This window comes from Theropithecus gelada, chromosome 16 (assembly GCF_003255815.1).
Source record: "Theropithecus gelada isolate Dixy chromosome 16, Tgel_1.0, whole genome shotgun sequence".
Classification (NCBI taxonomy): domain Eukaryota; kingdom Metazoa; phylum Chordata; class Mammalia; order Primates; family Cercopithecidae; genus Theropithecus; species Theropithecus gelada.
The window spans coordinates 54,051,023-54,074,878 of record NC_037684.1 but is presented as its reverse complement, the minus strand read 5'-3'; the positions used below and the strand labels follow the sequence as shown (position 1 = coordinate 54,074,878).

The following is a 23,856-nucleotide window of genomic DNA, read 5'->3' as shown; positions in this document are numbered from 1 at the left end:
AGGTGCGTTCTAGGTGCTGTGTTGTCGTGGGTTTTCCACCCCCCCGGTCTACAGTCCTTAGGATTTCGTTTACAATAATGAACTGCTAAAACATAAATGAAATCAGACCAAGTACGAGAGCCTGTTTCTGCTCGGTCTTAAAACTATAATTAAAACCAGGTTATCCCACCATCAACCTGGATCCAAGATCAGTTCATGTAAGGAAGGCAGGGACGCCCATGCAGGTTCTCTGGCTCTAGGTTCAAAGGTCATCTCTCTCCTGGGAGGGTCTTGGCGAAAAGGGCAGCAAATGCAAATGCTTCCCCAGGGAGGTCTCGCCGGCACAGACGTGAAAGTGACGGGCGACTGCGTACGTTTTAACGTAGGTGTGACTCAAGGAACCCGGAGCTCCGTCTCAAGGTGGACAGGAGGGCAGTCATGGTGTGCGGGGACATGGGGGTGTCACCCAGACAACCGTGTGGCTCTCACCTGGCACCCACTGACAGCTCTGCCAATATTGTGCAAATGTTTGTATTAAAATCTCTCAACTATTCAAAAATGTATATATTTTGAAATATTCCTTGGCTACTTATGAAGTTTGTGGACACGCGTGCTGCCTGGAGGGAGGCAGTGCCTCAGCCCCGCTTGGCGCAGTCCTGAGGCCAGGAAGGCCACTCAGGTGAATGCACATCATAGGGTGCGGCTTCCGAGACCACACCGCTCCTGCTCCCACCTGTGATGGGAGGAGTGGCCTCAGAGGAGCACCGAACTGCTGTCTCTGGAGCAGGGGTCAGGCGGTCACCCTCCACATGTCAGCCCCAGAGTCTGGGAGGAACAATTCCCAAACCCCCTGAGGGACTGGTCCCCCAAGCAGGAGCAGGCAACTAACTTCTGACCACTGCATTTTAGGAAAGTGTTGAAAAAAACATACAAAAACTCAAAAGGTTTTGTGCATGTCAGATGCCTCCCTGGGAGGCGGCGTGGCCCTGCTGGCCACATGCTGTGACGCATGGGAGCCCTATCCATGGTGTCCTTCCCTGTGGCACAGGTAAGGAGGCTCCAGGGGACATTCCACAGATAGTGGACGCTGCCACATTTCCAGCCCTGTAAGGACGGAAGCTGGTTACAGCGTCTACTTCCAGAACACAACCTCTGGGCTTCCACGTCAGAGAGGCGACTCCCTCGCCCGGCACACGCTGGTGACACATGTCAGAGAGGTGACTCCCTCGCCCGGCGCACGCTGGTGACACATGTCAGAGAGGTGACTCCCTCGCCCAGCGCACGCTGGTGACAGGCACAGCCTGGAATGTGCTGGGGGCTCATCCTCAAGCACCCTGGACCCAGCGTCACACTCAGGACAGGGGACACACAAGGACATCGCAAACATGGCTGGTGTGCTCAGCGAAGGGAAACAAGGGGGAACTCAGTCTTGGCTGCCTGGAACACAGGGGTCACATTCATCAGCAGAGCTTGATGATGATCTGTTTGTCTCTGAACTGTACCGCACGGCTGCTTTCTGAGTGGATCTGTCTCCCCTGACACGAGGGCTAGCATTACAGGAGTTAACATATGCTGATGGGACCTCCGTGGAAAAAAGAAGGGGCCCTGAAGTAGTAGAAAGGCTGGCCAAGAGGGTCTGAGCCATAGAGGTCACTGTAGATCAACATATTTCAAGAAGAAATCTTCGGAAAATGATAAAGTATAAAAATAATGAGGCTTTTTATTTTTTATTTATTTATTTATTTTTGAGACGGAGTCTCGCTCTGTCGCCCAGGCTGGAGTGCAGTGGCCGGATCTCAGCTCACTGCAAGCTCCGCCTCCCGGGTTTACGCCATTCTCCTGCCTCAGCCTCCCAAGTAACTGGGACTACAGGCGCCCGCCACCTCGCCCGGCTAGTGTTTTGTATTTTTTAGTAGAGACGGGGTTTCACCGTGTTAGCCAGGATGGTCTCGATCTCCTGACCTCGTGATCCGCCCGTCTCGGCCTCCCAAAGTGCTGGGATTACAGGCTTGAGCCACCGCGCCCGGTCTTTTTTTTTTTTTTTAGGAGTGTCCTCTGAATATAAAAAATACAGCAGCATGAAAGACACTATTAAACATAGATGTGCTGAATTTTCTGCCTCACTTTGTAACTGCAAAATCAAATCTACTTCTTAAAAACTTTTCTTTGGCTGGGCGTGGTGGCTCACGCCTATAATCCAAGCACTTTGGGAAACCAAGGCAGGAAGATCACTTGATTAAAAAGATCACTTATTTAAAAAGTAACTCATGTCCTTTGTAGATAATACAATATGCAAAAGACACAGCCAGGCGCAGTGGCTCATGCCTGTAATCCCAGCACTTTGGGAGGCCAAGGCAGGCGGATCATCTGAGGTCAGGAGTTCAAGACCAGTCTGGGTAACATAGGGAAACTCTGGCTCTACAATAAAAACCAAACAACCGAAAATAAAAATTAGCGAGGCATGATGGCATGCACCTGCAGTTCCAGTTACTTGGATGGCTGAGGTGGGAGGATCACTTGAGCTCAGGAGGTTGAGGCTACAGTGAGCTGAGATGGCGTCACTGCATTCCAGCCTGGGCAGCAGAGCGAAACCCTGTCTGGAAAACAACAACAACAAGAAAAAAACCACACACAACCAAACAAAAAACCTTTCTTATGAGACTAAACATAATTGAGGAACAAAATCTAAAAATTAAAAGAACGTAAAAATAGTGTTTTAAGTGGAGAGGTCACTCTGTCTGCGCAAGTTAAAAACTGACGTCCACTTGGAAATAGAGCTAGTGGCAGCTGTGGCTGGGCAGCTTTTGGAGCAAAGATCTGGATTTCTCCAGTGCTGTATCCAGTTAGGAATTTGTCCTGGCATAAAAAATATAAACATAATTCAGCCACTCGCATTCAATGTAACCTCTGTCACACTGCGAGGGGAGGTACCGAGGGAGTTCACCCTGCGAGTGTGACGTGGGTTCCAAGTGGAAGACACTAAAGCAGGTGCTTTTGCTGAACTGCTTTCAGAGAACAGCGGCTCAGACCCAAATCCACACACTTTCAGAAGTTATTCTCAGTAAAGACTGAGGTGCCCACAGTGACTGTGATCTGGTTTGGCTCTGTGTCCCTACCCAAATCTCATCTTGAATTGCAATCTCCACGTGTCGAGGCGGGGACCTGGTGGGAGGTGACTGGATTATGGGAGTGGTTGTTCTCATGATAGTTCTCACGAGATCCGCTGGCTCAAAAGTGTGACACTTCTCCTTCCCTGGCATGCTCTCGCTCTCCTGCCATGTAAGATGTGCCTTGCTTCCCCTTCCCCCATGATTGTAAGTTTCCTGAGGCCATGCAGAACTGTGAGTCAGTTAAACCTCTGGTATTGATAAATTGCCCAGTGTGATGGTTAATACTGAGGTCTCCAAGCTCTGCAGCTTTGGGAGTCGGACTGGCTTCCTCGCTCCGCAGCTTGCAGACAACCTACTGTGGGATCTTGTGACTTTCTGAGTTAATATTAATCAATAAACTCCCCTTTACATTTATATCTATCCTATTTGTTCCGTCTCTCTAGAGAACCCTAATACACCCAGTCTCAGGTAGTATCTTTATAGCAGTGAGAGAATGGACGAAAACAGCCTGCTAAGCCAATTCATCTCAGCGATGGGCCTCGAGAGCACGGCCTCTCCGGCGCCTTGCCATCTCTCTCTAACTGCAGTGGGACCAGGGCAGTGATGCCTGGGAGTAGTCGGTGCCTCAGCTGATGGCAGATGGAGAGGCGTGGGAGGCACTTACAGAACTACAGGCATGTGGAGTGACAGCAGCCACCATCCAAGCTGCAGCTCTGGGAAGTGCTGAGAAGGCAGAAGTGTCTGGCGGGAGGTGGACATGGGCTGAGAGCCGAGGCCGTGTCAGGACGTGTGATGCCCTCGGCACTGCTGCTGCCCAGTGAGACCCGAGTGGTGTCCCTTCTGCAGGACAGAGACAGACCCAGAGCAAGGAGGTGCCCAGTGAGTGTGGCGCAGAAGGGTCAGGAGGGAAGGATGGGGCTGCTCTGACTCCAGCGTCTGTATTTTTCCCAGCACATCTCCTCCTCACACCCCGAATCCCTAAGCGGGGTGTGTTTTGAAAACTGCCTACTATTAACAGTTCATTGTCTCTTTAAATTTAAAAATACAATAAACCTTTAGCATTTAGCCACCTTCATAGCATCACTTGGCACACGAGAAGGGGAGATGCGAGAAACACGAGGACACTGCCCTAACCTCCAGCAGTCACGATTGCACTGGCTGAGAAGGGCCATTCGTGCTGGGGAGGGAGGGGACGCACTGGCTCTGGGAAGAACACGAGCGGCTGCAAACGCTAACGTCATGATTTAGGGAAAGGGCGTCTGATGAAAATGACTAACATCCACGGTGGATGGGGGAGGGTGTTTGCTTCTTTTTCAATCCTCACTCAATCCTATTTTAATAATAAGAGTGAAGGTATCTTCCCAGAAACAACAGAGCACGCTGCTGTAGAATTCACATCCTCTCCCAAATCCACGTCTCCGTTTCCCTGCACCCCTCGTTCCCCAGGCCCATGGCTTGTTGTTCGCAGTGGCGGCCAGCCCTGTGCTGCCTCTGGTCTGCACTCTCCGGCCTACTCGCTCTCGTGAGGTTTTTTTTCCTCCCCTACATTATGTATTACTTTTACTTCAGTTGTCAAACAGCAAAATGACTTCTGCAGGTGCACATGCTATGGACTGGAACGCGTAGGTGGATCTGTGGAACCACACCAGCATCAAGGCCCCACCCAGGCCCCTCCCGCTAGCCCCACAGCCACACTCTCCACCCCTCTAATCCCTGGCGACAGCTCATCTGTTCTCCGGCCCATGTTCTGTCTTTCCCAGAAGGTCACGGAAAGGGAATGGAACCGTGTGCCACCCTTGGAGACGGGCTTCTGACACTTAGTGTGACACTTCTGGGAACCACCCGAATGGCGGTGGATACAGAAAGCCTGTCCCTTTTTCCTGTTGAGCAGAATTCCACCATACAGATGCACCACAGTCTGTATCCATTTGCCCTGCAAGGGACATTTGGGTCGCTTCCGGCTTGGGGGAACAAACAGAGCTACCACAAACATTCACGCACAGGGTTTTGTGTGATCCTAAGATTTCACTCTTCCAGGGTACAGATCCAGGAGTGGGAATGCGGGGACACGTTGGCAGGTGTGTGGACATTGATGAGAAGCTGACAGTTCTTCCAGAGTGGCCGCACCATTCTGCATTCCCAGCAGCTGCGATGCGAGTTCTCAACACGGGGTTGGTCAGCCTTTTAAATGTCATCCATTCTAACAGGGACACACGGTGCTGTCTCACTGGGTTTTAATGCATATTTGCCGTCCCTAAATCCTCTTCGGTGAAGTGTCTCTTCATGTCTTTTGTCTGTTTTCTAATTGCTTCTTCCCCCTTATTTTTGAGTTCTGAGATATCTTTGTACATTCCGGACACAAGTGTTCTTTGTCAGATATGTGACTCGCAAATATTTTCTCCGAGTCTATAGCTTGTCTTTTCATATTAGCAGTGTCTTTCAGAGAGTAAACATCTTACATTTGGATGAAGTCCAATTTACCAAGTTTTTTTCTTTTGTGAGTCACGCTGAGGATGTCATGCTGCACATTTTAAGTTTTGGAAAGAAACGGGAGGCAGCTGGTTGTTCCGACACCAAAATCTTGTTCGAGGGAAAACCTCCCTGTATTGGGCAGACCACAGTGGGGCTGTCCTGAGACCTGAGCTCTAGGCCAGCCCTGCCCGAACCAGGCAGAAAAGGTCACCCAGGAGCTGAAGTGGACCAAATACCAGGTTCTCTTTCAGTAAAATAAGGGGTTTGACTCAATAACTTAAAACAATTTTTTGTCGTAATCACTAGGTGATTTTTAGCAGCCCTTTCTGCGCTGGAGACGTGGAACACGTGGTGCTGCCTGAGCTCACGTGGCTCAACATGCGCTGGCAGGGCCCTGTCCGGAGTAGCCACAGGCACAGGTGACCAGGGTGGACAGAACAGCACACAGCAGCCGTCCAGGACGGAGACGAGACACTGACCCACACGGAGATGGAGGTGTGGGCAAGGCTCGGGCTCCTGCCACCAGGCAGAGGAGAAAGGATAAGCGGCCCTCCCACCTCCAGAGGAAACCACGGAAACAGCCACGGGGAGGCACAACAAGTGGAAAACGCCAAGACAGTTTTCACCCAAGAGCTGCCTAAATAAGCCAGCCCAGCGAGGATAAAATATAACTGCTGAAATATTAATGGATATGGTTTATTTAATAAATTAGATATATAATATATATACACAGGTGAAGTGTCCCTTTATCTGAAATGCTTGGAACCAGAAGTGTTTCGGATTTTGAATTTTTTCAGATTTTGGAATATCTGCATTATACTTACCAGTTAAGTTTTTTGGATTTATCACTAATCCGAAAACACAAAGTCCAAAATGCTCCAAAGAGCATTGTCTTTGAGTAGCGTGTCAGTGCTCATAAAGTTCCCGATTTTGGCCTGGCACAGCCAGAATCACCCATACCTGTAATCCTGGTGCTTTGAGAAGTGGAGGTGGGAGGATCACTTGAGGCCGGGCGTTCAAGACCAGCCTGGCCAAATACAGCAAGATGCCCATGTCTATTTCTTTTTTAAATTCATTTAAAACTTTTTTTTAAAGTTTGGAGTATTTTTGATTTTGGATTTTTAGATGTGGGATACGCATCTGGTACGTGTGCGGGGAGGGGCAGGAGTGGTGGGGGCAATCTATATGTTACAGGGAATAGAGAGTTCTGAAACTCAGACAACAGAGGGGAAAATAAAAGCCCCAAAGAAAGCGCACAGCAATGACCAGTTAACACATCTCATGAAATCTCATCAGGGAACCAAACCAAACAGAAGGGGAGGGGAGCACAGATCATTTAGCCCCAATTTTTTTTTTTTATTTTCCATGTGATGCTTCTCAGAGACTCCACTATCTGTTTAGCCTTTGGAAACAGTCTTTTCAGTCACAGCTTGCACTGCTTGGAAAGCCTCTGGGCACTATGCTCTGTTAGGTACCCATGCTGGGGAGTGCTCACTTAGCACATCTGATAGACCACTCCACATCAGGACCAGCGCAGCTTCCCCGGCCTTCCTACTGGCCACACGGCCATGTTCCACGGCGGGAGTGAGCCACGATGGAGCTCACCGTGCCCTCGTGAACGCTGACACATAATATTTTGTATTTTTCCCCTGATACACAAGGCAAGTATGTTTTCACAAGAGAAACTTGGAAGTGGGTTTGCTTTTCCTGCCTAATTTAGTAAATTCAGGTCCTAATATTAAGATACAACTTTGTATATTAAGATGTAGAAAACAATTATCTTGCATGTTAATTCTAGAAGAAATGGGGTTCCAAGCCAAAGGGTTTAAAATAACTCCAAAGTTCTTCCATGCTGCCTGGATGACTCAGGATGAGTCACGATGAATCCGACGCACAAACAAACAGAACAAGGCAGTGCAGGCCACGCTCCGGGTCCTGAGACGCCACTTCAGATCCAAAGAGATCACAGCGAGGGACAGACAGGTCGGCCAATGGGACCGGAAGGATTACGGGAGGCAAGTGCCACTGACTCTTCACGGGAGGCCTGACTAAACCCCGTCACTTCATCGCTCAGGTTCTGAAATCAGTTTGCCCTGAGATAGTAAAATGGAAATTGGATGGAGACAGGTGGGTAGGGGATGGAAAGTTATAGAATATTAAAGCGACAGTTTCAGAAAATAAGGTAAGAGCTAGCTATGATCTAGCTGCCGTTTCAGTGGCAGCAGAAATGATCTGTATGCGAAGTGGTATGTTCTTGTATTGGCTTAAAGTCTGGAGACTTTTTAAATGTTCAAAGGAATCCAGCTTTTTATTATTTTTCTTTTCATATGGCCCATGTTTGGTTATCTCCTGCACTAAGCCCCAGTGTGACAATCACAACCACAGCCTTAATCAGAGAACAAAAGAACATAGCCACATGAAAGGGAACATGCCACGCTGATAGAAAGTACTTCTGAGAAGCAAGAGCCTTCAAAAAGGAAAAGAAACTCATCAGCTCCAGAGAGCCACAAGAGCTTAAAAATCCTACTTACTTTTCTATCAAATCCAGTGTGACGCCAGGCACCAGACTGACACATTTCTGCATGCAAAACCTGCAGAGAAAGAAAAGAATGTATGTGAATGGCACGAATGGAACAGTCACCCAGGAAATTCAACAGACCTGCAGGAAAAGGAAAGAGTTAAAGGTGGGGACAGGGACTGCCCTGGTGAACAAGTACACTCGGATTTCCTTAATTCGGCAGTTTTAGATTTGTAAAGAAAATTTCATTGCCATCCTGTCAAGGCGCGAGACTACAGAGCTGCCACAGTGAGTTGTCAGGAGAAAGGAGAGGAGCCATTTGCAGCCACACGAAGCCCCGTCCCTGGAGAGGAGCGCCAAGATGCTTAATAAAGCTCAGTCTCCAAACGAGATGCTGGAGTGGACTGGACTTGCCACTTCTTTCTTTCTTAAGGAAGTGAGCTGGGGAGCCTGCTGGAGTAGAATAAATGAGTAGCCTTAAGGCACACAAAAGAAATGCAAATGCAATTATGTCACGTTCATAATCATAAAATCCTACAGGTCATAGCTGGCTTCATGTCTGAGGCAAGTCCATCCTTAGGAGTGCGTGTGGAGCCGGACAGGCTTTCTCTAATGTGGCGCCAACGGGAGGTAAGGAAAGCATCTCTCCTCCCACCCAGGCTACTGGCATACAGTGGGGCAGAACCAAGGCCTCAGAGTAAAAAGCCAACACAGTATTTTTAGTACGAGAAATACAAAATGTTTAATTCACCTACTTTTAAAATTAAGAACAAATAACACACCTTAAAAACATAATGGCAGGTGCAGAGCAAGCACCACATTTGCAAAACACACTTGCGGACTGCTGGCTGGAAGTGAGTGATGGAAGAAGCCTGGAGAAGGACAGTAGCCCAGGGGAGGGCGCAGTACAAGGGTCAGGCACTTTCGGGGGAGACGTGGAAGTGACTCCTCTATGGGGAATGGCGGACCCAGGAGGACACCCATAGCAGTGGGATAGGAAATGGGAGAGGAACTGAGAGATCCAGAACGAGGATGACAGCGAGCCGGGGTGTGAAGATGGTCTCACTTCTGCAGCCCTGCAGGGCGAGGGGAGGCTGAGCTGGCCGTCCTGGACCCCAAGCACGGCTGCCAGCCACGCTTACTCTCTCAGGAAGTGATACCTGGCTCAGCCCGCAGAGAGGAAGTTATATTCTTGGTGGTGGCTGCAGTAGTCAGTGTTTTATTGTTCAAAGAGCCGAGAAAATAAAAGTGAGGCCCGCGTTTGCCTGAAGCTAGAGAGCGGCCCTTTCCCACGGCGTCAAGTGTCCCGTGTGGCCCCGATGCTTCCCCGAGCCAGTCCGTGCCACTCTGAGTGGTCTCCTCTGCTGGCTTCACTTGCAGATGCTCTCCTCGGCTGTGCCCAGACACCTCTGCACCAGCGCAAATACATGCAGCTCCTACGGTGCTCCCAGGCAAACTAGAATTTCTCTGTGGATAAAAATGATCTACAGGAAATGCATTTTCAAATCTGAGTCCTATGCGAACCATGCTACTTTGTCTTTTTATCCATAATGTACTTATTGACTGGGATTTCTGGAGTCCAGTAATGACAGAATCACTTATATCAGACTAATCCTTTTGCCAATAATGATAAGCTCTGGACAAAATACTCAAAAGCCATTTGAAGATTCTGAACAACAAACAAATGCAGGCAGGAACTGGAAGGGCCGTGACCCCTAGAAAACGAGAATAACTCTGGATGAATCACCTTCATCTGGCTTTTCCCAGGGGTGCTCCTCACTCACACGTCACGTGGCGGATAGCATGCAACTGAAAGGCAGCAGCCTTACTGGGCTGAGACCACGTTCAAGGCTGCCAGGATATTGCAGGCAAAAGCCCTAGGAAGAAGGGAGCCAAAACCCGCATGTAAACCTCCCCAAGTCGGAGGCTGGCTCCTGAAGGGCACACACACAGGATAATATTCCCAGGATCCCCGTGGAGGACAGCAGGAAGGTTGAAAACGCAGAGGAGAGATTTTAACATCTGCTTGCCACTGTGAAGACAGAGGAGATCAGGTCCTGCCAAATTACAGGGCTTGATCACATCTGAGGCATTCCATGGACACCCCAGAGGGATTACGAACCGCACCTTAGAACTAAGATCAAGGCCAAAAGAGCCTAGTCCTATAACCAAGCCTCTACAAGACCAGTGTTAACTGCCCAAAAGAAAATAACAGAATCTAGAATGTCTACAATGCCTCATCCACAACAGATAGTATACTATCTAAAATCAAGAGAAAAAACCATCAACAAAAACAGATTCATAGTTGGCCAGATATTGGAATTAGACAGAGACTTAAAAATTATAAAAATAATTATTGGCTGGGAAATAAGCATTATTATAAATTCACTGAAAATATAATGTTCCCTTAAATAAAAAATTAAAATAGGATTATCATGCAACTTTATTATAATATGGCTATACGAATAAGAGTAGCATGCCTAAATCAGTCATTTCGTACACAAACTTCGTTTTAGCCAAAAATGTAAATTATCTTTATACCAGAATTGCTAACAACTGGTTTCACGTTTTACACGATTTCTTTCATTCACCTACATTAGAGTGTTACTGAGTAATGAAAGGTCAAAGACCGGGCAAAGGCAGAGGTAATAAAAATGGCTCAAAAACTCCATAAAGCTGAATATGATAATATAACACAGCTGATGCTTACTTGGTGCTTATTATTTGGTATCATTGTTTATGTCTTTTATACTGATTTTTTTAATCCTCACATTCTGTGAAGTATTATGATACATTATACAGATGAAGAACATCATAAATTAGGTACATTGTAGTAAAGATCAAGAATATTAAAAAGACAATGAAAATACATACAAAGCTTCCAGAAAGAAATAGTAGATCACATTCAAAGAAACAAGAATCAGATTAACACAGGATGCAGGAAGACAACGGAGTCGTGTTTTTATTTTTATTTATTTATTTTATTTATTTATTTTTGACACAGAGTCTCGCTCTGTCACCCAGGCTGGAGTGCAGTCGTGTGATCTTGGCTCATGGCAACCTCTGTCTCCAGGGTTCAAGTGATTTTCCTGCCTCAGCCTTCCGAGTAGTTGGGATTACAGGCTCCTGCCACCATGCCTGGCTCATTTTGTATTTTTAGTAAAGGTGGGGTTTCACAATGTTGGTCAGGCTGGTCTCGAACTACTAACTCAGGTGATCCACCCGCCTCAGCCTCCCAAAGTGCTGGGATTACAGGTGTAAGCCACCACCCCCAGCTGATGTTTTTTAATTTATTAAAGAAAAGTAAGTTAAAACCCAGAATTTTGTATCCAGCCAAACTGTCATTCAAATGTGTGAGCATGACAAAAATACTCTCAGAGGCACATATGGCCTCAGAAGACTTGTCACAAAAAGACTCATGAGGAAGACACTTGCAGATGACAGGCTAAAGTTAGAGGGGAGAAAACTCCAAGAGACGCTGGAGGAGATCTATGAAGTGATGATGACACATAACCTTGGTAACATTTGTAGTTGTCTTAAAATGAAAAGCAAAAAGGTGGGGGCGATATCCATCATAACCAGGATTGAAAACCTACATATAAATCCGCAAGAGCATTAAAAATCCGACAGAAAAATGGATGAACAGACATCTCAAAGATGAGGACATACCTATGGCCACTGAATATGAGGAAATGCTCAACATCATGCGATATCAGAGAAACGTGAATCAAGGCTACACGAGATATCATTCTAAACCTACTCAGTAAAAATGTACAAGAATGGCAATGCCAAGAACTAGAAAGGACGTGGATCATAGGCTGTCTCCATCACCACTGCAGGAGTGTAAAATGGCACAACCACTGGGAAAGCACCTTACCATGATCCCTTAAAACTGAACATTCCTATACACTATGATCCGGCAACTCTGCTTTTCAATACATATGGAATTCTTGCATGTGTTCAAAAGCACACATGGAAAAGAACGTTCAAGTATCACTGTTCATAACAGCAAAAATACAATACAATACACCAAAGCAAAGCAAAACAAACAAGGGAAGAAGCTGGAAAAGCTCAAGTGTCCATTAAGGAGTAGCAGGTGCACACAGTGTGGCATATTCGCAGAGTGGAATGTTACAGGCAGTTAGAGGGGGGTACTCTAGCTAAACACACATGGATATGGAGGAACACTAGCAACACAAAGCTAAGTGGAAAATGTCCACATTCCAACCAAAAGCATTTTTTTAAAAAAGAGTCCTGAAAATCACATTCAGCACTAAAGCCTTTAATAAATTTAAAATCTGAAAGAAAAGTAATGGTTTTAATGAACGCACACAGATGCATAGTAGCAATTTAGAAAGGGCATGGAAGGGATGATGAGCCCGGCACTCAGGGCAGTGGTCACAGGGCGGGGGTGGCAGGCACGTGCGCATCAAGGGCCCTGTGTGGTGAGCGCAGGTCATCATCAAGGTCTGGGTTTTGGTTGGGTGGTGGTTTGGGGAAACCCATTATGCTATAAAAATACCTGTTAACTAACTACTTAAAAGGAGGCCAAATATGGACTAGTGATGAGTGTGGCATGCAGCAAGAATTATGACTGATCCAGGCTGGGTGCGCAAACAAGTGGCCTCGAGATTTCTATGATGTTAAATTAAGTTTTGCCTAAAGGCTGCCTCCGTACATGTTTTACATTTGGCCTAATGGTTCCATATACGTGGTGAACCGTAACCCAGCCTGATGTGTAAACAGCGTGGTCTTGTGACAGGCAGCTGAGTCTCAGACTACCACCGACAGCCAACTGTTCAAACCGGGCTCAAGCAAGGCAGACCCCCCGCGGCAGCCAATCCAGCTGCTGCGGCTCCTCCATTCTCTGGAGTCACTTTCCTTCCTGCCCATGAAGGTATCCAGCCACATGGCAGTCCCGGAGTCGCTCTGAACCTATTCTGGTTCTAGGGCTGCCTGATTCAAGAATGGTTTTTTGCTCAATTAAACTCTGTTAAATTTAATTTGTCTAGAGTTTTCTTTTAACAATGAAGAACAAATTAACGTTCAGCTCGGTAACCTTGTCAAGTATCATACAAGTAACTATTGAATGCTGTTTTCATTTTTGAGAATGAAAACTCCTTTGTTTCCTCCTAATTAAAAAAACTCCACGTGTATTTACCATAAAAAAGTGAAAAATTTGTATAAACCCACCATGCTGAGATAGCTTCGCATTTGCATATTTATCTTTTATACAACACTGAATCATGCTGGTTTATTTTAGAATAAAAGCAAATGGCGGTCACTACAAAAACCCAAATCATACAGACATGTGTCACCCAATAGTGCGTCAGTCTAGCCTTCGCTCTCCTATCCCACTGTGCCGAAGCAGCCTCTGTTATGACCTTCAGGACTTGGCCCAGGCATAGACAGTCATCCCTGGGGGACTGGTTCCAGGACACCACCACCCACCCCACCTAGCCACTCCTCCCCACGGACAGACGCACTCTAAAAACTCCTGAACAAGGACAGCTTCCCGGTTGGAAGGTGAACACACAATGTGCTGGAGTGCGGCACCCCCTGCTCTCGCCAACATGCAGAGCCTCCCGTTCTCTAGTGGTGAAGACATAAGTGGCTTCCCTGGAGGTCTTGCCATCAGCATTCCCTGTGCAGTTCCACAGCAAAGGAGAGGGAAAGGCCCTCAAAACCCATCCCCATCATGACTGTCACTGTCATTGTGAAAGCTGATCATACAAACTGGATCAGTCTTGTCACACCCAACTCAACCAGAGTCAAGGGGCCAGGGGAAAGCACTCGGGCCACAAAATATTCCTCGAGGAACGCAGTTCTCTGCCAGCCTGGCCGCTGAAACTGCCTGCTGTCACTTGACACCAGTTTTAACTAATGGCGACACAACCTGCTGTGACTCGAAGACTAGTCTCACCCACTCACCAGTCGGAACTTACCAGCTCCCCAAAACCTTACTCGTGTCAAAGAACCTTCTCAAAGAGCAACGCGAAACACTTCTCCTCTTTATAAAACCTCCAACCTTTTCTTTGTTCATCAAGATATACTGAAGCCCACCTGGTCTGCCTGTATGCCTTCAACTGTAAATCCTGCTTCCCAAAGTGTTTGACATTTAGAGATTCACCTCTGTATTTTATTTGACTGCGACTCCAGTCCCAGCCATCCCTGCTCATCTGTAGTCTTTGGTAGTTGCTTTTCTGTAACCTGACCAGAGCTTTTCGTTGTAATGAGTGGGACAGAGAGGCTATAGGTGGCTTACTTCACCTCGGCTGGGACGTGAAGTCTCTAGAATTTACACTGATGAAGGTGTCATTGAAGCTTTCACAGACTTGTGTATTTTAACCTAGTCATACAGAGACACAGCAAACTGCTGGAGGGGTCTGGCTTTAAATATTCTTTTTCAAAAAAGTTATTTTTGAATATAGCTCAAAGTGGCAATAAATACACAATTAAAAGTAAAATAGCACTTTGGGAGGCCAAGGCGGGCGGATCACCTGAGGTTGGGAGTTTGAGACCAGCCTGACCAAAATGGAGAAAAAAAAAAAAAAAAAATACAGCATTAGCCAGGTGTGGTGGCGCATGCCTGTAATCCTAGGTACTCAGGAGGCTGAGGCAGGAGAATCACTTGAACTCGGGAGGCGGAGATTGCAGTGAGCCGAGATCGCCCCACCGCACTGTAGCCTGGGCAAAAAGAGCAAAACTCTGTCTCAAAAAAAAAAAAAAAAAAAGTAAAATAGGCTGGGCACAGTGGCTCATGCCTGTAATTCCAGCACTTTGGGAGGCTGAGGTGGGCAGATCACCTGAGGTCAGGAGTTCCAGACCAGCCTGGCCAAAAAGGTGAAACCCCATTTCTACGGAAAATACAAAAAATTACCTGGGCGTGGTGGTGGGCGCCTATAAGCCCAGCTACTCGGGAAGATGAGTTAGTAGAATTGCCTGAACCCAGGAGGCGGAGGCTGCAGTGGGCCGAGTTCATGCCATTGCACTCCAGCCTGGGCAACAAAAGCGAAACTCCATCTCAAAAAAAAAGTAAAATCAGCCAATTTCTTCAACTCTCAGCATTTCATTTAATCCAGCAGGTTAAAAAAACCCCCAAAGAACTAAACATCCCCACATGAAACTAATGTGCCAAATCATGCGATATTTGTAACTAAATTTAAAAGTAAGTGGTTTTTTTGGCTCATGCCTGTAATTCCAGCACTCTGGGAGGCCAAGGCGGGAGGATCACTTGAGGACAGGAGTGTGAGACCAGCATGGACAACACAGTTGAGTCCCTATCTCGACAAATAAGTTAGCTGGGCGTGGTCAGAGGACTCGGGAGGCTGAGGCAGGGGGATCATTTGAGCCCAGGTGGTTAAGGATGCAGTGAGCTATGATTGTGCCACTGCACTCTAGCCTGGGTGACACAGTGAGACCCTTTCTCTTAAAAAAAAAAAAAAAAAAGTATGCCTTTCAGTATTATTAGAAGAAAACAGAGGAGAAGTGACTTTCCTAACTTGCGAACGTTAAACAGCTGCACTTTGTAATGTACAGAAAAGCTTACTCTATTCAGGAGCTTCTAGGCCAGTAATCAGGACAAGATACAAATTAAGTGCAAGAGTTGGCTATTTCTTAGTTGCCCTCCGTGCTACAGAAGCAAGCTAGCAAAAAGGAAAACCAATTATTCCATTAGTAAGAGAAATACAGATGAACGCCTCATCTGAGCTTTCTGCCAACCAACATAATGAACCGATCCCATCTGTCTTGTTCTGCGCTACAGCCCCATTGGCAGAGCTGGCTGGATGTCGGAGGAGCCCCTGAGGCGCCTGTGGGATGCAGGAGCCTGGCCGGCAATGGAAAAACACCTTCCATGGGAACAATGCTAATTGCAAGGGCTCTGCCATTTGGGTGCAGAAGACATTAAAAAGTTAAGATAATTTGGTTATAAGGAAAATGTCAGTTTTTTAAAAAAGAAATGATTATTTAAGTGTTTAGGTGGTAAAACATCATGATGTCTGTAATTTAGCAAACATACCCATAAAAACAAAACAAGAGCAAATCATTGTAAAATGTAGGTGATATAACATATACAGAGTTCGCTTCATCATCCTCTCAGCTGTTTCACGGAACGGTTGAAAACTGTCGTATAGTAAAAAGTGAAAGGGATGGGGACAGAGACGAGAGAGAGGGGCAAGAGAGTGTCAACACAGGCACCCTACATTGATGAGTCAAGTCAGGAAATCATTTAAGGAAGCCACCTTCTGTTTTCAAAGAAGGCCAAGACTGAAAGGCAGGCTCCTTGCCTCTCCCTTCTCCACTGTCCTTGAGATGATCAACAGTTGGCACAACTTTGCAAAAGCAGAAAAAACCAACTCTTTCCTAAAAAGGTAAACCTCTTCCACGGAGGTAATCATGAGCGTCACCCACAGGAAACACACACGCAGCACACAGCAGGCTTCCACCTCCCCCAGTAGCTCTGGGGTGCGCCTTGCCCTGGAGGAGCCCATTTACGGCCAGCTCGTTTGGGACAACTTCAGATTCTCCGCGCTCCTTGGCCTGATTCAAATCTTAATGTGTTTTTACCTAAGAAACTATCAATAACATGGACTGTGTTTATACTACATACCGACAGAGCTAAGATGGGAGTAATACCCAGGTTGCCCGAAGGAAGTCAAGCTGAGTCAGGAAGTGGGACAGCCACAAAGCACTGGAGTTTCTCACGTGCAAATGCCTGCAGAACTCCGGTCCTCTCACCCCGTGACCCCTTGAGAGCCAGGGCTGCTCAGTCCTAGTTCAGTACAGAGATTCCATGACTGCGGTGCTGAGGAACAGCTACGGGGCAACGGCTGGGGCTGCCATCCTCAGAAACCAAGGTGTTCCAGGATCAAGGGAAAGCGTGCCTGATGGCAAGAGGGCGTTTCCCGCTAAATACACCATTTATTTTCACATGCGACTGCTGGGTCCTCACCCATTCTTGTCTGGGATGTAGGATGGCCTTGTGGTAAACCCATAAAACTCAGTTCTTTAAAAACAAGTGATTCTTTTAAATTACAAAGAACCAATACTTCAATGACGCATCATTATGTATCTTTCCTGCCGTCTGATTTGTTCTTTCTATATAAAGAAGCTGTGCCCTTGACCCCTAGCCTTCCCTACATCCCAGAGTCCACTGTGTCAATTTCCACGCGCACTCACAGGGTGGAGGAAACACGGGCCAGCCAGAAACCAGCCGCTGCCTCCGCAAACGGCCAGGAGGGTGCTGCAGCAGCGCCAAAGGCTCTCCGCAAATGGCCAGGAGGGTGCTACAGCAGCACCAAAGGCTCAGCACTTACTACTCAGTGACGACCCCTGAAGAGCTGACCCCACGTGAAACACAGGCCAGCGACATGCTGGGCGACCGGTGCTGCTGCAGGCTCCAGGGCTGCCTCGCGCGGCTCATTTTAGAATCAATCAGTCCCTATGACAGGGACGAAACCGAGGTCGCTGCACAGCTCTGACCCAAAGCCAAGACGTGACTCTCTTCCAAAGTACAAGTGAGAGAAGAGCTCAGCTAGGAGAGTGCTAAACTGGGTTGGAGAGCAAGATAAGCCACACACAATCACAGCTCCTTCTGCAACCCAAAGATCAAACAAAAGACCCTCCGATGCAGTGCGGGGGCTTCATTGGAATAACACAGACATTAATTTCTCTCGTCTTCCCATAGCAAGAGGCCTCTCCCTGTAAGGAGGTTTCTGAAAGCTAGAGTTGGGATCGAAATGTAGTCAAATGGGCGGTCCAAGCCCAGTCTATTGAGATTCGATCTCGCGTGAGATTTTACTCCAGAAGAAGCTGCCAGATGGCTCGGCTGTTGCCGAGGTCCCATGCGAGACAGCGTGGCAAAACGTACTCTTAAAAATATCCACAAGAAGGGGCCCTTTTTGAGTAAGTTCTGTGTATTTGAGACTTGGGAAAGTTCTTCCTATTAAACATTTTGAAATCTTTTACCGAGTTCCTTTTCGGCAGCACCAGGTCTAGCTCCTCGGCGCCCTCTGGGAAGCAGAACCGCGGGGCAGCCACGGGGAGGATGCGTTGTCTTGGGGTGGCAGCCACGAGCTGACCCTAAGATGAGGGAACTGAAGGCAAAGCTGAAGATTCTGTTTGCCAATTTAAAAAATCCCTCTAAGTTATCTTGTCAGTGAAAAAAATTAATTATAACAAAAAACTGAAATGCACACTCCTCCATCTGCCTAAGCCCTCACCCTTCCTCCTAGCTCACACCAGGCAATGTCACCAGAGAACCTGAGAAAGATTCAGACTATGGCCACGACATCGCCCTCCCAGTTTAGATGTGTGTCATTATCCTTCTTGTCCTGGATGGGAGACAGTTGAGGTTCAGAAGGTTCTGAAACTCACCCCTGGCTACCCGGCTGACTAAGTGGCTGGGCATAAGAACCCTCCTCTGCACCCAAAGACCACAATGGGTGGGGGCGACAGGATCCTGGAGCATCTTAGCCAAGTCAAAAATCACACACAAGTGTATGCCCCTGACAACTGAGAGAGCATGCTCAATGCACTGACAAACTCAATTACGGAAATCCGAAAGAAAAGAGGAAGACAGTTAAGGTGAAAGCTCATAAAAAGAAAGGAGGAAGCAGAGGCCATGTGAGTGAGGCCCCAGGGTGGGGGGGCGGGGAGGGGGGAGCTGCAGGAGCCACCTTGCCATAGGCTAAGAAGGAACTTACTCTGTGACTCTTTACAACTCACCTGATGTGTGTGCAAATTCCTAATACGTAAAATAAAGGCAATCTAAAAATAGCATAAACGGCACAAATATGAAAAGTATATGTATCTCAAGTCACGGTTCTGTTCCGACCAGACAGCACCCGTGTGCAGCAGCCCTGCCGAGATGTCTTCCACCAATCCCCGTCTAGCCCAGGCCGTCTCTGACAGTCAGAGGGCGTCAGTAGCCGTTTTTCCCAACAGACGAGTTCAGAATCTGCTAGAAACAAACCACTGTCTATCCAGTTGTCCTCCTAAGCATTTAAACCGTGGTGGTTTCCGCACCCAATATCTAAAATTAAACAGACTTTTTGTTCATCCCTGTCTCTCGCTGGTCCCTGTCCTCCTAACACCCAAGTTCTCCCTTTCTGTCTTCTCCATTGGTGGCTCCAATTATACTTAGGGAAACTGAAATGCCCAGAACGTGATTCTGAAATTCACTGTACACAGGATTTCAACTTCTTGTGATTGGGACATTTATCAATTAAGTCGTCTGGTAAGAACCCGATTTTTGATCCAGCTGCTTTATGGGCCGTGTGCCTGTGCCCATTAACTTAATAGAAGCAGAGGGACACGATAAGAACACCACTGTTGAAGGCTACTGAGCAGAAATCCAGCCAGAGGCGTGGAAAACGTCCACAGGGAGTGAGTTTCCGGCAGCAGATGAGAGTCGCAGCAGCATGGAGTCGGGCCAAGGAATGGAGCCTGGATACCCTCGGCTCCTGCAGAGCCTTAAGCCGCCGCAAAAACAGGGGGCTAAGGAAGAGCACCCTGAGAACGGAGCTCACTCCTGGCATTCTGGGGGCAAACGAGTGAACTCACATAGATTTTCCAATTAACTTTGAAATGTACACTGTGTTGTTCAACATGCCTGAAACAGTTTGTCCATGAACTCCTGAACTGGGTGGGGGGTAGGAAACTATGCCAAGAGCTGGTTCAATCTGTCCCCCTTGCTGCTTTTATCTGCTTGCGTTCCTGGTCTACAGTTTCGACGCTAGGTCACAGCCTCCAGATACGCGCCACTGAGGGTCTCTCCCAACTGCCCTTAAGAGGCAGATTCTGCAAGCAGATGAACCCCACTGTGTGGAAGGGGCAGCACGTGCGGTCAAGGAATTTCACATTTCTTTTTTTTTTTTTTTTGAGACGGGGTCTCGCTCTGTTGCCCAGGCTGGAGTGCAGTGGCACCATCTCGGCTCACTGCAAGCTCTACCTCCCAAGTTCACGCCATTCTCCTGCCTCAGCCTCCTGAGTAACTGGGACTACAGGCACCCGCCACCATGCCCGGCTATTTTTTTGTATTTTCAGTAGAGACGGGGTTTCACTGTGTTAGCCAGGATGGTCTCTATCTCCTGACCTTGTGATCCACCTGCCTCGGCCCCCCAAAGTGCTGGGATTACAGGCGTGAGCCACCGCGACCGGCCAGGAATTTCACATTTCAATGTCCACACAGGAAAACTCCGACTGTGACGGAGTCATCTCCCTCTTCTGTGACGTCAGTGCACGTAGGCACGGCAGAAGCATGAGGAAATCCACACGCTGCCTGTGCCGAGGAGCTCCTCGCCGACTACAAGTCTCTCTCTTCAGTTCCCCTAGAAAGCCACGGAGGCGCCCACTTTCACAGGACAAAACAGTGCCTGCTGACCTGGCCAGAGCCCTCAACAAGACTCCAGACAACGGGAGGAAATTGAGAGTGAACTGGTTCTTATTTTCATTTACCTTATGGACAATTCTGGTGTTTTTATAGGAAGAAGTTTGTATCACTGAATGGAAAGGCAGCTTATGGGAGCACACATGAGCTCGAATCCTCATGCCTAGTCCCACAGGACCATTCAGCGTGGGGTCTGTGATGAGGCTGAGGACAGCCAGGGGCTCAGAGGGTGCATCTCAGCCCACGGCTGTGCTTCTGTATCAATTAACAGCACGGCTTCTCCAGTGACTATGACAGGTACAAATTTTTTGTCTTGGTTTTGTGCTAAGCCACAAAGACATGGTCCAAACACATGGCAATGTCCAGTCCACGCCAGCACACAGATGTCTGGTTCCCCTCCAAGACAAACAAGAGCAAAATGCACTCATGGGTGCTGCGGCCACAGACACCACACGTGAGGTGTCACGACAGTTGTTCTTCTTTCTCTGAGGTCTCGTGATTTTACTGTCCGGATCCTCAATCAACATTTTATTCTTTTAAGAGATAAGGTCTTGCGCCACTCTGCCATGTGGGCTGGAGTACAGTGGCATGATCTCAGCTCATGGCAGTGGTGAACTCCTGGGCTCTAGTCATCCTCCTGCCTCCTTCTCCCGAGTAGCTGGGACCACAGGTGCACCACCATGCCGGGCTAATTTTTTGAAGAATGTTTGGCACAGATTGGGTCTTGCTATGTTGCCCAGGCTGGTCTCACACTCCTAGTCTTAAGTGAACCTCCTGCATGGACCCCTTGAAATGCAGAATGACCATTCTTTAATCATGTGAGGTGCGTGGAAAATGTGATGAAGAAAAACACAACAGAATTAAAATGGAAGGAAAACTTTAGAAAGACTATTTCTTTGTGATTTTTCTAACTGCTCTTTCAAATGAGATGGGTAAATGACTATTCCAAAGGGTGCCAAGCATATAAACAGCTGATGATTTTCCTTCTCCAGAGGTCCTGGATTGCATTTGGTTTAATAAGGAAGAGCATAGGATTAGGGGAAGCAGTTTCATATACCCTGAAGAAGGTTAATTTTCTATCTGACATCAATTTTTATCTGTCATTAACATCAGGATCCTAATAGCTGCTCCCAAGAGCAGAGAAGTCACTGGTCTAAGCACCTTGTGGCACAGAAAGAGTGATGCAGCGTGATTTTAAAGTAGTGTTGGTAATTTGATTAATCCATGAAAAACAATACTTTTTCAGAGTTGTTATAAGATCATCAAACTAAAATGGCAAACTTTTATGGAGTAGATACAAATGCCCTTAGGTGTTGTCTTTTCCCAATTTGATAAACTGTATAATGAAGTAACATTGTATCTAACCCCAGCCACGGATGGTCCCTACAAAGAACCCTGCTGGGCAAAGAGCTCCTTCCCTCTTCAGCCTCTGGCATTCACCTTTTCTTTATACAATTCCAAAGTCACGCCAGCAATACATCTATTTCTGTCATTTCTGCAGAAGACATTCTCAAAGTTAAAAATAGATCCAAAGTTCAAGCTATGCTTATTTAAGACATCATCACACCATTTACAAAAATTAACAAAATGGACCCTAAATGTAATAGCTAAAACTATGAAAGTGCTGGAAGTCAGTGCAGGTGTCAAACTTCATAACCTTGGATTAAGCAATGGTTTCTTAAACATGACACTAAAAGTACAGGTAACAGCAACAACAAAATAGATAAGATGGACTTTACCAAAATAAAATAAAAAAGTTCCTACCCCAAAGGACTCCATCTCAAAAAAAAAAAAAAAAAAAAAAAAAGAAATAGGCAATAAGCCCATATAAAGATGCCTGACGTCGTTAGTCACTAGGGAAACGCAAAGCAGAACCGGGAGACACCACTTCACACACAGCCGGACGCTGGGACCAAGAACACCAGAGACGCTTTCTCTAGTCCTGCTTGAATACTCAAGTTTTTAATAGTTTTCAACCACATATTTAAAATTATCAGTCAATTTGGAAATAACATGAAACCAGGTGATCTTTCCTGTCCAAATGACCTTTCCTGTCCCTTCCTCCCACACTGGCCTCTGCTCCCCCTTCACTTTATTTTTATTTTTTGGAGACAGAGTCTTGCTCTGTTGCCCAGGCTGGAGTGCCGTGGTGCGATCTCGGCTCACTGCAACCTCTGACTCCCTGGTTCAAGTGATTCTCCTGCCTCAGCCTCCCCAGTAGCTGGGATTACAGGCGCCCGCCACCACGCCCAGCTATTTTTCGTATTTTTAGTAGAGACGGGGTTTTGCCATGTTGGTCAGGATGGTCTCGAACTCCTGACCTCAGGTGATCTGCCCACCTCGGCCTCCCAAAATGCTGGGATTACAGGCATGAGCCACCGTGCCTGGCCTCCCCCTTCACTTTCTAATAAATAACTCAGCACTTGGGTTCACCAAAAAGATTTGGTCCAGATGTCACTGTGGGGCCTTCTCTGTCTCTGGCCTTGTAATCCTGGTCCTTTCTTGCAGTCACACACGGGACTTACAGGACACAGTCTTTCCCCAGCAATATGCAAAGTAGGGAACATTTTCTCTTAGAAAATCATGTTGTGTTGAAAATGGCACTTTCATATTGAAAATGGCACTTTCATATATGTGTGATTTGGGGCCGTGTAATTAGAGCAATCTTTTAGTAAAGAAGTTTGGCAGGGCCAGGCACAGTGACTCACGCCTGTAATCCCAGCACTTTGGGAGGCTGAGGTGGGCAGATCACGAGGTCAGGAGTTCAAGACCAGCCTGGCGAGTATAGTGAAACCCCATCCCTACTAAAAGTACAAAAACTAGCTGGGCGTGGTGGTGGGTGCCTATAGTCCCAGCTACTTGGGAGGCTGAGGCAGGAGAATCGCTTGAACCCAGGAGGCAGAGCGTGCAGTGAGCCGAGATCACGCCACTGCGCTCCAGCCTGAGAAGACAGAGTGAGACTCCATCTCAAAAAAAAAAAAAAAAAAAAAAAAGTTTGGCAAAAGATACCAAGAGCTATATATACTTTGACCTACTGATCTTATTCCCAGAAATATATTCTAAGAAATAGTCCAAAATGGCCGGGCGCGGTGGCTCACGCCTGTAATCCCAGCACTTTGGGAGGCCGAGGTGGGTGGATTACGGGGTCAGGAGATCGAGACCATCCTGGCTAACACAGTGAAACCCCGTCTCTACTAAAAATACAAAAAAAATTAACCAGGCATGGTGACGGGCACCTGTAGTCCCAGCTACTCGGGAGGCTGAGGCAGGAGAATGGTGTGAACCCGGGAGGCGGAGCTTGCAGTGAGCCAAGATTGCACCACTGCACACCAGCCTGGGCGACAGAGCAAGACTGCATCTCAAAAAAAAAAAAAAAAAAAAAAAAA

At 47.2% G+C, this 23,856-nt stretch overlaps 1 protein-coding gene across 3 annotated transcripts in view; it reads right to left on the bottom strand.

Annotated features, from left to right (window-relative positions):
- The window catches only part of RPTOR (regulatory associated protein of MTOR complex 1), a 416,763-nt gene that overhangs the window by 166,356 nt on the left and 226,551 nt on the right, over window positions 1-23,856 (bottom strand). For all 3 annotated transcript variants that reach the window (XM_025362539.1, XM_025362540.1, XM_025362541.1), the window contains one exon: window positions 8,093-8,152. In XM_025362539.1, coding sequence (XP_025218324.1) covers window positions 8,093-8,152 — 60 coding nt within the window. The remainder of the gene's footprint in view (window positions 1-8,092; window positions 8,153-23,856) is intronic.